This window comes from Azolla caroliniana, unplaced genomic scaffold (assembly GCF_043228905.1).
Source record: "Azolla caroliniana isolate FFs.n. ecotype wild unplaced genomic scaffold, voAzoCaro1.0.p SCAF_1, whole genome shotgun sequence".
NCBI lineage: Eukaryota > Viridiplantae > Streptophyta > Polypodiopsida > Salviniales > Salviniaceae > Azolla > Azolla caroliniana.
Window position 1 is genome coordinate 34,315,454 of NW_028230436.1, and position 14,863 is coordinate 34,330,316.

A 14,863-nucleotide genomic window follows, 5' to 3' on the forward strand; every position below is an offset into this window, starting at 1 on the left:
TATTGTTTGCAAGTTACAACTTTTTTTTTCTTCGAAAAAGCAGTTCCAAAGGTTCCCCTACAAGAGCCTCTCGCCTATTCGTTAAAAGAGAACCATTTGAGAATATGAATGCAACACTATTTGGAAATGTGGTTTGAACATTAAAGAGCCTTTCTCTGAAAACAATTCCAGAAGTTCGTCTTTCGACGCTTCTTTCATATTTGTTCAAAACAAAATCATTTGAGAATATTCGAGACTCTTGTAAGGGCCCAAGAAGAAGTTCAAATATCTCCAATGCAAATCTTTACTTTTATAGATAAATGTTAGAACATGTGTTGCTTCGGACCCTTAAATTCCATGTTACATATGTGTAATTAAGAAATTTTAGCATTGTAGAGTCATGATCCTTAGTGGTTAATTAAACATAATCATGATTTTCGAGTATGATTAAAAAGTTTGAATTCCCAATGCAAGAAAGATGGGAGACTTGGACTCATTGATCCAGAAACTCAAAGCAAAGCATTGTTGGGCAAATTAATAATGAGTCTCCGACTTGGCAAGGAAGTTTGGAAAGTGTTGATGAGGCATAGATTTGATATGTGGTCTCCTAGAACAGGAGGCAAATGGTTGCCGACAAACAAATGGTTTTTGTACAAGAAATGAAGCTCAAATCTTCCAAAGTGCTTGAAGACCGTCTGATGCTCTCCATCATGGTTGCGTGGAAGACGCTTAGGGAGGAAATACATTGGAGGCAGCCATCCTCTCCTATGGAGTGGGCTCACCAACCTCTTCGACGGAATCCCAACATTATAGATGTTAGCAGCAGAATGTTGGGAATAAATGTGATACTTCCTTGGACAGATTTAGAAAAGCAATGGCGGCCCACAGTGGCCAAGTGGTGGGAACACCAACAAGAAATCAGTAACATAATGGAAAGTGGCAATAAAAAATGGAAGAAAATTATTACACTCATAAAAAATTCTATGTGGATATATCCTTGGGAAGCTCATGTGGCAAAACATGGCTTTGAGGGACGTAAATGGTTGGGTAGTTTCAATGCCAAAGGGGTTATTCAAGAGATTAAACGAGTTAATGCAGATGTTGAGAGCTCCACTATAATGGTAGAATTTCAGGAATGGATGCCGATTAGAGTGCTTACTAGATGCAAAAAATAATGGGAAGTAGACCCAGATAGATGCAAAAACGATGCAGCTTCTAAAATCTGGATCTTGGAGGATACATGCCTGAAGAACTTGACGTTGGATCCAGCGGAACTAGGATGGAATACTCTGAAAGGTAATATTCAGTTTTTCCGTTATTCGTCTAAGCTTGGTAGCAATATTCTACAACACAAGAACTTGGAGCAAGAGGGCACTTTAGCAAGTGGATCAAGGAAGAATTGGATTATGATTTCCTCAAACAATACTGGAAACAATTATGGGTCACTACGATTGCCGAAAAAATAAACGCTTTCTTATGGTTATGTAGCCACATATATCTTCTAGTAGGCGCTAGAATATTAGGGGAATTGATGGGAAATGCGGGTTGTGCTCTTTAGGGCTAGAATCTCTAGAGCATTGTTTATGGGAATGCTCTCATGCACAAGAAGTTTGGTCGAAAGTGATAATAATACTAATGAAGAGCAGGCTTGAAGGTTCCACATCTTTGGGATTTGCATTATGGTGGAGATTAAAGAAAAAAGTTTGGATATCAAGAGAAATTTGGTGTTCGAATAGGCTAAGTGACATCTGGCCCACCATAGCCTCCATCACGCCATGGAACATTTGGAAGTCTAGATGCAAGTAGGTCTCGTGGGGAAAGAAAGTCAACCAAAGGAGACAATCATTGCTCTATGGTCTGATATGATTACGAATATACAAGCTCAATATGAAGAGTTGGAAGGAACTTAAGAGTGGAAGCTATGAGACTTTCCTTTCAACAATCATGGTCAGATTCGCCCTTGGTGGATTATGTAGATGGCATGCCAAAATGGTTATTTCCACCTTAGCCGCCCAACTAGGAAGGTACATGGTATTTTTCTGAAATTTTACATATTGCACAATAATAAACACATACTTGGGTAATGTGGTTTAATGTCTATGATTACATTTCTGTTTGTACATATTGGAGTGTAAAGGCACTCTATGTAACTAATGTGAAGTATCTTTTTATAATAATAATAAAAGTTTATGCATTGGATGTGCCAAAAAAAATTAAGGCTTGGTTGTGGGTTCTTAGCCACAAGGCGGTACCTGTAGGCGAGTGGTTGAGCTCTCGTTGTGGTGAGGTTGGATGTAAGTTATGTGGACATGCTTTGGAATCAATCTCTCACTGTTTTTGGAATTGTACAGAGGCGATTACCATTTGGAGTAGAAGCCTTCGAATTGTGGCAGCCTGTGGTGTGAAAGGGAACATTGTGTGGGGCTCAATACAAGGATTGTCCCTAAAAGGGAATAGCTAGGGTGAACGGTTAAACCCACAAGGACCTAGATTTATAGTGCAGGGTGGTAGCGTGTTCCAATGTGATGGGGTGAGACCAGGTACAAATTCTGAATTTTTCGAGGAGATTTGGCTTATGGTGGCATGTTTAACGGCCTGGCGCATCTGGATCAGGCGTTGTAAGTTCGTTTTTCAGCAGCAAAAGCTCTCATGTGGGGAGATGATTTTAAATATCTGGTTTGATCGTGTGGCTTGGTTGCGCGATCGGTGTGATTCGATTCAAGGGGAATCGAAAGAAGCAGAAAGGGCAAGGTCAAAGTTCTTGTTGAAAAATAACTAGAAGGCTTGATGAAGCTTCTATGAATTTTTTGATAGCTTCAAGATCCCAAACCTTTTTTAAGATTTTAACTTGTGACATGATTTTAACTTTACACAATTTACTAAAGATCTTCTTCCTAAGCTAAAGAGAGTTTAGATCATTCCAACCCATTATGTCACATCTAACTAAACAATATTGTCATGTGGTATTTTACTAAAACCTTTAACTATATGGAATCAGAATGGAAATATACATATTTGTGATGTATATGCATATACATGAGGGAATAGATCTACACAAGAATACTCATGATAGTGCACACAAATACATTGTTAATGATACAAACTTAGAGTTAGATAATAACATGCCTATCTTACAAAATTAGGCAAGAATATATACATTTGTAAACTACAATCAAAACTACAAATAAATACCAACCTCTGCAATAAAATTGAAGATATTTCCAAAATTCTAGCATACACATCCATTAGTGTAACTCATTTTACAATATATGTATCTAAAATCTAGATTTTTGCTTGCAAAAACACCATAAACATTTTTGTCTTCTTTTCGAATCCATTAGTGAAACACATTGATTTAATATATTTATATCTAAAGACTAGATTTTTACTCTAGAAAATACCATAAACATTTTTGCCTTCTTTTGGAAAGGTAATTAATAATCTATCCATAAATTAATCATTATAATGGTCAAGTTGTTTATGAGATTATCAATTGAGCCACACTAATATTTTTATTTTTATTTTCCGAGAAAAAATTGCTTCCCATTATTTAAGTGAATTGCATATACAAATCATGTTATGTACACTCTTAAGTATCTATAGATACTCTACTATTCACAGGTCTCATTCATATATATTTGGCTATCGTTGTGTAACACCTTAGATAATAAAAAGGAGGGGCAATCACTATCCACATAACAAGAAACAATTGCATGACAAAACCTATTATTTCCACAAGCATCAAGACACAACTAGTGAGCTTCTGAATGCAGCTAGACATTGATGTCAACACAAACAATATGGGTGATGTGCTCGCCAAGGGAGGGCACAACATAATATTAACGTGGCTCACCATATATGGATTGATCTAGTGGTATCCTTGCATGCACAAATTGAAAACCTGCAAGGAGTTTCAAAGTCTCAAGAGTTGGCACAAACATAATTTATCTTAGTTTGGGAAACCACACCATTGGTGGACTTCACGTCAAGACATCCGAAATGGTGCTTCAAGCCGAATCGGCAATGTAGTTTTGTGACTTTCCGAGTTGTTGATGGTGAGCATTGATAGCAAATGATGGTGTGGTATTAGCATTGGTTTACTAAGAGAGTTTTTTAAAGGATGACCCGAGGAGTTGTGGCCTACTTGTTCAATTGCTTGTATATATAGTTTTGTGCATGGGTGTAGTGAGTATGCACTGTATATACATATAAAGAGTGGGGACCTACAAGGCTTAGGCCTAGGTTGCATGTGTGGGGTGCTCCGTCGATATATTTGTGTGCGTGGGTGTAGTGAGATTTGTTTTGGATGGCTTGTTTTAAACACGGGTTCGGCTACTAGAGATTTGTTCTGGCTTGGCTTGGCTTGGCTTAAACATGGGTTCGCCTGCCAGAGATTTCTTCTGGCCTGCCTTAGCTTAAACACGTGTTTGCCTGCCGGAGATATGTTGTAGCTCGACTTGGCTTGGCTTCCCGGAGAGCAGAGATCGCAATGAATTTAAACTCAACAACAAAACAAAAATGAAGCTTGACGTCCACGCACACACAAATTCACGATTCTTAGAGTTCTTTAATTTTATTTTTAATTTCAACTTTAATTTTTAATTTTTTTTATTCGTCGCTTGCTTGCCTCTGCCACTCTGCTTCATCGTCGTCTTCCCTCTGCTGGCTATGGCGACGAGCAGTAACGCCCTGATCTACAGCTTCGTCGCCAAAGGATGCGTTGTCTTAGCAGAGCACACCGCGTACTCGGGCAACTTCAGCACCATCGCTGTGCAATGCCTCGACAAGCTCCCTCCTTTCAACAGTAAACACACCTACGCCTGCGATGGATATTCCTTCAATTACCTCGTCGATGATGGTTTCGGTAAACTCAGGACTTAACTTCCTTTTCTTTGTTAGCGATTGGATCTGCAAGCTTCAGTTTCTTTTACGATTTCCTAGGGTTTCCTCAGCATCTCTCCGCCTCCCCTTTTTTTATACTGCTCTTATTTGTATGCTTGACTCATTTTGTCTTAGCTTTCATTTTGTATAGTGTATTTAGTGGTTGCCAATGATGGTATGGGTAGAGAAGCACCCTTTGCATTTCTCGAACGAATAAAAGAAGATTTCAAGAAACAGTATGGCGATGGACGAGGTGCCAAATCGAGCAATTTTGATATAGATTTCGGATATGAAGACACTTTTGACGTTGCTTATAGTTTAGACAAAGAATTTGGGTATGTATGTATGCAGCGACATGCGTGAAAATATAAGCTCCATGTTTTATAGGATTATGTATTTCTTATGAATGCTAAATTTGAAGAGGCTTTTCATAGACCAAAGCTGAAGGAACATATGCAATATCTTACCGAACATCCTGATGAAGTAAACAAGATTGCCAAAGTCAAGGCTACCCTCTCTGATGTTAAAGGCATTGTGATTGAAAACATCGAGAAGGTATGTGTACATATTTTTCTATTTGAAGATACATCTTATGATCTTCATTAATAAATAAATTATAGTGGAAGGTATATCATTAGTTGTTTATTGGCAATATAATATATAGAATACAGATAACTTATCATCTCCTCATAATGGACAAATCCCCAAAATTGTCTCACTTCTTTTGCAACATACCCTTTCACCACAAGTCTTGTTTACCATTTTTTTCCATGGACCCATCAGCCTTGTAGTTGGTCATGCAGACCGTCTTGTCTGGTCAATCAACTAATTTCCTCTCCATACTTTCCAACACGGACACCAGATCCTTATTCTGGTGAATTAACTCCTTAGGGTCTTCAAGAATATCTGCCTCCAATGTGAGATTCACATTGCACATTTTCACTGAACTTCCTGTACCTTCTGCCTCCAATATCTGAGGAATATGGAGCTTCATCAAATTCTTTATCCCCAAATTCTACATTCCAACGAGTATGACCTTTTCAGCATAATAATATAGTCGACATTTGCAAGGTGCATGCACACAACATATACAACCAAACGTTTTTAATTGCAAATTAGAAGGTTGCTCACCTAATTAAGCCTAGTAGGATTCAGGTAGTTCTGTGAGCATACACCCAAGCCATCTCGACAGTGGTCCGATTCTACCATTCCACTACTCTGTGTCGCTAGGAATATATGGAGATGTGCTATCCCCCAATTATCAGCATATGGTTTTGTACTTTTAAGTTAGATATTCTGAAAGTCACACATAAAATGTTAGTTAGAAAATCTAAAAGCCATGCATAAAACATTCGTACTGTACATATAACCATAGTTACAATCTCCATCATCAAAATGGTGTCATCTGCAAAGTTCAAGTGTCTTTTGGCAGTTTTGCCACCTGTCTGTCATTCTATGTCCCTTGATTTGTTTGGCGAGTACCTAATGCGGGAATGTCCATTCCAAAATATTCACTGCAAAATCTAAGCATCGCGGGGATACTAGACAGCATTGTCACATACCACATTACACATGAAATTGCTCTGGTTTTTAATTTCCCTCAATATATATGTGACGGAACATCTGTAATGAGTATGGATACCTATTATTGAAGTGTGGCTCCACCCTGGCTTGCTGTGGCATGAAAATTATAACTTTCTCCCTTTGATGTCACCTATTCCTCCCATTCTCACTGCTGAATGATGGAGTCAAGAATTACTGCCATCAGAAAGCTGTTCAGAGTTGGTCTTACATTAATATGTTCTATAGTTACCTGTAAGAAAAGGAAGCTTTTTGTTTTTCTTCCAAGACTTCCCATTCTAGCCTGGGAATTGTACACTTCAGTTGATTTTTCTTCAGTAATATAATCCTGTTGTATGACTTTATTATGGGAGTATTTCAGCCGTCCCAGGTTCCTTCAACTTTAATTCATTGCTTTCTTTCTTCCTTTGGAGGATATTCCTATTAATAGTGCCCCAAGAATGGTACTAGGATGAAAAAAAGAAGAAACCTGTTATGTAAAAGAAAGAAAGAAATGTTGACTCCTAGAAGCCAAAAGGAGATAGGAGACTGAATCAGAGATTGCATCTTAAGAAGATTTTCTCTCAGCTCAGAGAGTAACAAATCGAAATAAATATTAAGTAGATCAGTACAGCTGCGATAACTGCCAAATATTCCCACGAACGAATTACTTTTCGTTGTGAACGTAGATGGACTGAAACTTCTGCCTTCAAAAGATCTCCAAGATGGACCAACCTAAGATGGAGAAATCTCTGAGCAAGGAAACCACTTTCCTTGTGGGTGATAATGGTTGTGGGTAACATGAGTAACAGGGCCATGCTCTATATGCACGTAAAATTGCTGCTGATTAATCTTTTGAATATTCTGAAGGGGACTGATAATGATGATCCTAAATGTCTACAATGCCAGGGCATGTCTTTTTTATAAAAGAGAAACATGTACAAGAAGTAGGAGATGTGAAGGCATATGCATCCTGATTCTGAAGGATATTTTGCATGAAGCATAGGTCAATGGTAGCCAACAATTATGCTTTATTGGCTGCCAGTAGAGATATATGCATTACTTCATAATTACTGATGTGATCTTTATCCAGCCTCGTGGTCAGGGTATGCTGAATGTTTGTTATGCTATCTTTATGAATACCGTCTGAGTGGGTTCTAAATACCATACAACTGTGAAAATTATGGCTTGTGGATATTTCAGAAATAGTTCAATTTCAACCGACTCTTCAAGTTATAATAAGAAATTAAGAATTGTCATCTTTTACTATATCTGTAAAATATCTATCTGAGTGGGTTCTAAATATCATTATACTAGAAAGTTGTGGATCATGAATAATCCAGACACTTTGCAGTTTTCACCAAGTCAACCATTATTACTAACTTGTTAAAATTTCGATCCTATTTTCTAGCTTCTTGATCGAGGTGAAAGAATTGAACTGTTGGTCGACAAGACTGAGAATCTTCGATTTCAGGTAAGCCTTCTCTTCGTGCTCTACCAGATCAACATCTTTGGGAGTGGCTAAATGGGGTTTTTTAGCAGGCTGATAGCTTTCAGCGCCAAGGGAGACAGTTACGAAGGAAGATGTGGTTACAAAGCCTCAAAGTAAAGTTGGGAGTGTCTGCCATTGCAGTTGCTTTCTTCCTGATTGTATGGATTTCTATTTGTCATGGTTTCAGATGTAAATAAGATGTATACATCTCTTGTAGGATTATAAAGTCATAATGACATCTGTGGTGTTTAGTGTATATGTAAGATAATGAAGCCTTGGTTCCAACATATAAGATGGTCCAAGATATTGTCAAGTAACGAGATGTCACATCTAGAATGGGCAGAAACTCTTGAATTTTAGCATGGACAGGATATGAATCATGATGCTCAGTACTGTATCTACATTAATGAGTTCAGCAAGGGCTCAAAGATAAATATATTATAGTTTGAAGGTCTTGTATGATTCTGGAATGTATGTATTGTTAGATAGATAGTGAAGGCAGGAAATAAAATTTCATATCACTCACTCTGATGTGTTGTTCCCGGTGTTTAATTGGTTGCTCGTGAATACAAAATCAGAGGAGCTTTAGGTGTCTTTGGTAATAAGAGCATGGGATGGCAGTAAAAGTTTCACATTTTTGGCAAGAGGATACCGCAGAGAAGACCCAGTATTGGGTGGCAAACGTAAGATTGAAAAAGATTGTGGATTCCTGCAGATGATTTTTTTGTGTCAATGTATCAAAACGGTTGTTAAGGTCTTGGTCTAAGCGGTTTTCTTTTTTAGAACTTTCATTTGTAGAACCAAAACGAGATAAAACATTCAATTGCAAACGTGCTTTAGATATTGGTCACGTTGATAGGGGGCAACATCTACCAGAATAAAGCTAATGTAACTGTAATAATGGACAATGCAAAAAAATAAAAATGTAGAGGAATAATGCAGTAAAACTTTTGATCAAACATAAAATTGTCATAATCAGATTCATCTTATTTGGTTTTGATTTCAATAATTCCAACAAAACTTGCCAGGTTAACTTTAACCTAACAAAGCATAAACAGGTCAAGAATTGGTCTCCATCTTATCTGGTCCTATTCAGGAACATTCATTCACTGATAAAAAGTAGTAAAAGTAGGTGAATTCTTAGGTGTAAAAATATCTTCACAATTTATTGTTAGTAATAGGCTCAGTACATGATATTCCTTATTAAGAAAAAAATTCAATCAAGCTTCTAGTTCATCTTTTGATGGTTTCTTCCAGCTTTGCTTTTTCTTAGTATCATTGACTTCCCCACTTTTGTGAGACTTTTGTTTCTGTTTTGCTTCATCAATTTTTGCACCTTGTCGTTTTGCTCTTATCATAATGCTATCGAGGTATTTTCGATCGGGCAAGTCTTTTGGGCACAATTTGTTGTATGACTGAAATCGTTGATCAGCCATGTGTTTGTCACCAAGAATGCTGTAAATAATCCCCTGTAGTAATAAAATAAGCACCATGGAATACATCTACGCATTTTAAGAAAATCAGGCAATTTCACACCTGACAAAGATAAGGCCGAAAATCATTCTCATCCTCTTCCATAATTTCATCATACTGCTCCAATGCTTCATGCAATTGTCCCTGTGTAGAAGCCATAGGGGGGGGAAACTATAAGAATTCCACAAAGGTGAACAAAACAAGATAGGAACCAGCACATCAAATATGTATCAGCAAATCAATCACTCAAACTGTTCTTCTACAAACTAAATACACTAATATTTAACCTTGGAGGCCCAACTTAAAAATTGATAGACTGCATAGAACAGAGTAGATGCAATCTGCAGCCATAATAGTCATACTTTTCTGGCAAGGAGCCAATGATCTACCAAAGAATGCTGACCACAGGGAAAAGAGTACACAAAAAGGAACTTTTCTTTCAAGTTATTTTTGGGAGCTGCACCTATCACTGGATAAAAAACATGGCCAAACAAGGGACAGAGAAACCATCTGTATAAGTCAAGATGGACTTACATTGCTCCATACTTCAAAACTCTAGGCAAAAGATGATCAAAATTTCCAGTTATTAAGTCTCACATAGAACGTTAGCACATTCATAATTCCAAGGCCTTGGATGCTTAATTGAAAGTACATTATCAAATATTCAAAGTTCATGAGCATTCCATGTTATATATCTCAAACTTTAATGCACTTTAACAGGTCAGTTTTTTAAGTGACCCACATAGGAGGTGTAATTTTGAGAAGCACTATGGTTCTCTTATAAAAAAAGACATTCACTCAAAATCTGCCTCTATTTTCCAGCCATGATCATCTGTCTGCAGCTCACCCAGGAGCTTTGCATTCAACCAAACAGTCTTGCTGATTTGTGCCATATGTTTGAATTTAGCGCTATGGAAAAGGCTAATGTTTAACAGGTAATCAAGTCACATAAAGTTTAGCTCAATGTTGATAGAGCCATTGGCATGATGTTCTCCATATAATTTTTCCTCAATTAATTAGATTGAATTATCTAGAAAGTCAAATGAGGTTGGGCAGCCTCCACCAGTGGTTAAAATCTTCCAAAAGACATTTTCGAACTGCTTATAAGCAATCATGACATTTATGATTTTCATACTTATAGATCTTCTGGATTCCCATTGATAAGGTCTTTGCATCTCCATGAGAATCTGTACTTTTTTATTCTCTAGCTGGCTGTATATCTAAATTCTTTTTCAAGCATAAATCCACATTTATGCATTTTACTGTGATTGCACATTGAACTCAACAGTGGATTACAAAATTAGTATACCAGAGACAACTTGTCAATAACCTATTATTTACAAACAGGCATCTGCCAAATTCTCCAATGGAAACGGCACCCCAGTGACTTTTACAAACCAGCCCAGACATTCTCCTTATATAGTTACAACTACTCTAACACCATATACCACATACAACTTCTACTAGCTTGAAATCAGAAAAATTGCAGTCCTCAAAATGTTATTTCCTCTCAGATACAGATTCCATTAAAATCCTAAAGTTTGCACATGAACACAAGATGCAGAACAGGAAGTTGTGTGTATACCTTTAGCATTAGAAATTGCCCAATAAGCATTCCCATATTCCGAGCCTCTTCAGTTTTTTTTTCTTTTTTGGCTTTTCCAATTGTCTCCTCTGCTATCTCATATGCTTTCTCCACCTCCCCTAGTTGATCCATCACTATCAACAATCCCTCCATTGATTCAATAGAAAACAAAATCAGCATGTTCTGAAATCTTACATCAGCAAAAACTTTAAACAGAGAAACCAGAAAATTAGTCCCATTACCAGATACCACTATAAACCAACAAAAATAATTATTATAATAGTTTATCATGAATTTTCTACTCAAATGCTCAATTAAATGAATGATTATATACCTGCAATGCTTTAGCTGAAAAAGGTTCAAGCTTAAGGATATACTGAAAAGTTTCTTTTGCTAATTGATGCTGTCCAGTCATCTCAAAAGCTTGAGCTTTCATGTATTTCCAATGAATTTCATTTGGGTTCAAGACCTCAAGCTTTTCAAATATGATAAGAGAGCGAGCAAAATCATCTTTCTCAACCAATCTCTTACCCAAGCATTCTAATGCAGAGATATTTGTTGGATCTCCCTCTAGAATGTCCTTCAGCATGAGATCCATGGAACCCTTAGATAAATCCAAATCCTTCCAAAAATCTAGCCCTAACCCATACTCTTCCTGCTGTGAACCGTTTTTTGTTTGAACCCCTGTCCCAGAAACATTTTCCACAATGCCTACTTGAACCTCCGTGGCTGAAACATTTTCCGCAATGGTTACTTGAACCCCCTTCTCTAAAACATTTTCCGCAATGGTTGCTTCAACTCCTGTCTCTGAAACTTTTTCTGCAATGGTTGCTTCAACCCCTGTCTCTGAAATGTTTTCTGCAATGGTTGCTTCAACCCCTGTCTCTGAAACTTTTTTCACAACGATTTCAACAATTGTTTCTGCAACATTATTTTCAGTAGTTGCTTCGATCTTATCTCCAGAAGCACTATCAGCCTCTGTTTCTGCAACTTTATCTCCATTCGTTTCTTGTGTGCCTATCTCCGCACCCTTTGCGGTGGTTTCTTCTACAGAGATTTGAGCCTCTGTTTGTGCAACTTTGCTGTCAATGGTTGCTTCCACAACAACGACGGGAGGAGGCGATTCTGCTCGAGCTGGTTTACTGAGGCTGAGCCCAATCCCAGCCACAAGGAGAGCTCTACAGAGGAGCAAAGAAATATACCGTATGGTTGACGAAGCAGATTGGACTGGAGGGATGTTAGGGTTCTCCATTATTACCTTAATGCTCTGCGCTCCTCCTAAACAAATATCTGAGCCCGGCTTGATTTGCTTCCTGGCCATATCTTTGCAGGAGAAAACCTTTGTGCTGACAAAGGAGAGGCATCTTCTTGGGGGTGAGGGATGGAAGAAGAGGCTCTTCCGCAGCTGATGACGACGAGAAGGCTGGAGAAAGCATGGCCTCAAACCTGCGAAGCTCCAAGCTTCCATATTTCTGTGTGTGTGTGTGTGTGGCTTTGATTCCTTTAATGTTTCTGCTCTCTGCTCTGTTTCCTACTACCCACCCGGGCACCTAGGGCTTAGTTTGTACTATGTATAATATAACTATGGCCTATACCCTAAAACTACTTCATCTTCGCATGACCTAAAACCCTAAACCCTAAACCCTTCTACTGACTCCCTTGCTTGTATGTATCACAAATACATAACACATTCAGGTGCACCTAGGGCTTTGTTTGTTTGTACTATAACTAAATACAACTATGGCCTATAGAGTTTAGGGTTTATAGGCCATAGTTGTATTTAGTTATAGTACAAACAAACATAAGCCCTAGGTGCACCTGAATGTGTTATGTAACCCTAACCCCTTCTATGAACTCCCTTTTTTGTAATCACAGGTGTACATATGTACCACATTCAAGTGTTGCTCGAATGCCCAACAATAGTATAGTCAGAGAGCCAGACATGCGTATGTAGAATATCAACTATTCAACTCCATCATGTGATGAGGGCCCATGTGAGCATACAAAATGGGGGGAACATCAATTCACATATAGAAAGAATTATACCACATCGACCTTTAGAAAACTTTCGTCCTTGTAGTATAATGTACCATTATTAGACTATTCATTATATTCGTGCTTCAATTACATCTTCTTAGCTGATATACATGCAAGGGGGAGATGAGAACCATGTAAAAGACCTTCAATGTAACCATCACCTTGGTCGAGACCTTGAAGCGGGGTTACCTTGCTCTTCATCGATAAACATATCAACATACCTTATCGTAACATTTCATGTTGTAATTCTCACATTCTACACCTACTTTAGATTGTCCTTGGTGATCATACATTCGAATTTCAAAACATTCCATTATCAAAATGTGATCGTCATTGTCAGGGATGTGCCTCCAACTTAATATTGGTCAAGCTCTAGTTTAATATGCATGTCTTACCATTGATCCATTTGCATGATTTTAAAACCATGGTTGATGGTGGGTTTGTTCGCCCTCACATTTAATTTGGGCAATGACACTTCTTGTTGCTAACATTCCAAATAGCCCCCTACCATCTTTACATGATACCAAAATGCAAACGCCGGGAGAAATCCTTAAGATAAAAATAAAAATACCAATTTGTAAAATCATAAATGCAGAAGTATAAGCATTTTACTTCTTCTTCTTCACTTTCTCATCTTCGGGCCAATTGAGCGTAGTCTCTCTCTCTCTCTCTCTCTCTCTCTCTCTCTCTCTTCATCTTTACATGATACCAAAATGCAAACAAAGGGAGAAATCCTTAAGATAAATATATAAATACCAAATTGTAAAAGCATAAAAGCGGAAGTATAAGCTTTTTACTTTGTCTTCTTCACTTTCTCATCTTTATCGCCAATTGAGCATAGTCTCTCTCTCTCTCTCTATCTGTTTTTATTGTAATTAGCTTACCCTGATCGTAAGCTGTTACACTATTATTAACACTATGTCTTGGGTTCGAAACCCTATCTCTCACCTCTCTATTACTTCATATATATCTCTTAATTTACTAGATGCCACTGTGGAATGTAGGGGTTGAACCCATAACATCTTGGTCTCCATTAGGCAACCTTACCAATTGAACTACATCCAACTCTGTCTGTGTGTCTCTCTCTCTTCTAGTGACTTCATCCTCATCAACAACCTTTTGTATGCAATGTATTTCATGTGGTTTAAGATAAAACCACATGTCATGCATTTGTGTTGTGACACATATCCTCAACAAGATGCGAGAGTGCAATGAGACATTGTAAAAGATAATATGTGTTGCATACTTGCATTCGAGTACGAAGGAGACAACGATATATAAACTTCGAAAAAGAGAGGCACTCATTTTTTAGTATGAGAAAGGAGTTATCATTTGATGGTGTCAATGGAGTACTATACGATACACGTAAGCATCAAGGAAATTTGATTTCAACGCTTCTCATAGGCGAGCTTTTCAGGCACCTTGTCCTGGCTGGTGTTTGTTTGTCTTTATTTTAACGAGTTTACAACGGGTTAAAAGGGTTCACCTTTGTCCAATCTCACTATGTCCCATAAGTGAATCCCATGACCTTGTTGTTGCTTATCATCACTAAGGTGAAACCCATTATGATTAGAAAGACGGAGAGATTATAAAACCAATTAAAACCACGAGTGCCATAGGCACCTAATTACATGTTCCCAATATAGCTCAAATCACAAGGCAATACAAAGGGAGTGTAACAAAGGTATGTATACCATAATGATAAAAGGAAGTAAAAATGCCATTTTTTTGATGCGGATGTTAACATGAAAGTGAAGATTTGAATGAAGATCTTCTGTAATTAATACATATAACCTAAAGAATTGGCCTACAGATGCCCATGGTTGATTAACCTAAATAATTTACCCTGTGTTAGA

The 14,863-nt window shown here is 37.7% G+C and overlaps 2 protein-coding genes across 3 annotated transcripts; one reads left to right on the forward strand and one right to left on the reverse strand.

Annotated features, from left to right (window-relative positions):
• The first annotated feature begins 4,580 nt into the window (after positions 1–4,580).
• LOC147870028 (vesicle-associated membrane protein 727-like) lies at positions 4,581–8,374 on the forward strand. Its single transcript, XM_087336085.1, has 5 exons — positions 4,581–4,843; positions 5,012–5,195; positions 5,295–5,415; positions 7,832–7,894; positions 7,963–8,374. Exons 1-5 carry the CDS (start codon positions 4,648–4,650, stop codon positions 8,107–8,109), a joined length of 711 nt encoding a protein of 236 aa, XP_087192211.1. The 5' UTR covers positions 4,581–4,647; the 3' UTR covers positions 8,110–8,374.
• Positions 8,375–9,061: 687 nt separating this feature from the next.
• LOC147870029 (uncharacterized) lies at positions 9,062–12,476 on the reverse strand. Of its 2 annotated transcripts, XM_087336087.1 has the most exons (5): positions 11,731–12,476; positions 11,305–11,691; positions 10,971–11,117; positions 9,449–9,529; positions 9,062–9,381 (listed from the first exon to the last, which is right to left on the reverse strand). In XM_087336087.1, the coding sequence occupies exons 1-5, from the start codon at positions 12,436–12,438 to the stop codon at positions 9,133–9,135; spliced, it is 1,572 nt and encodes a 523-aa protein (XP_087192213.1). In that variant the 5' UTR covers positions 12,439–12,476; the 3' UTR covers positions 9,062–9,132. The 2 variants fall into 2 exon arrangements, with proteins under 2 accessions (XP_087192213.1, XP_087192212.1); XM_087336086.1 differs by having other exon boundaries at positions 11,305–12,476.
• Positions 12,477–14,863: the final 2,387 nt, after the last annotated feature.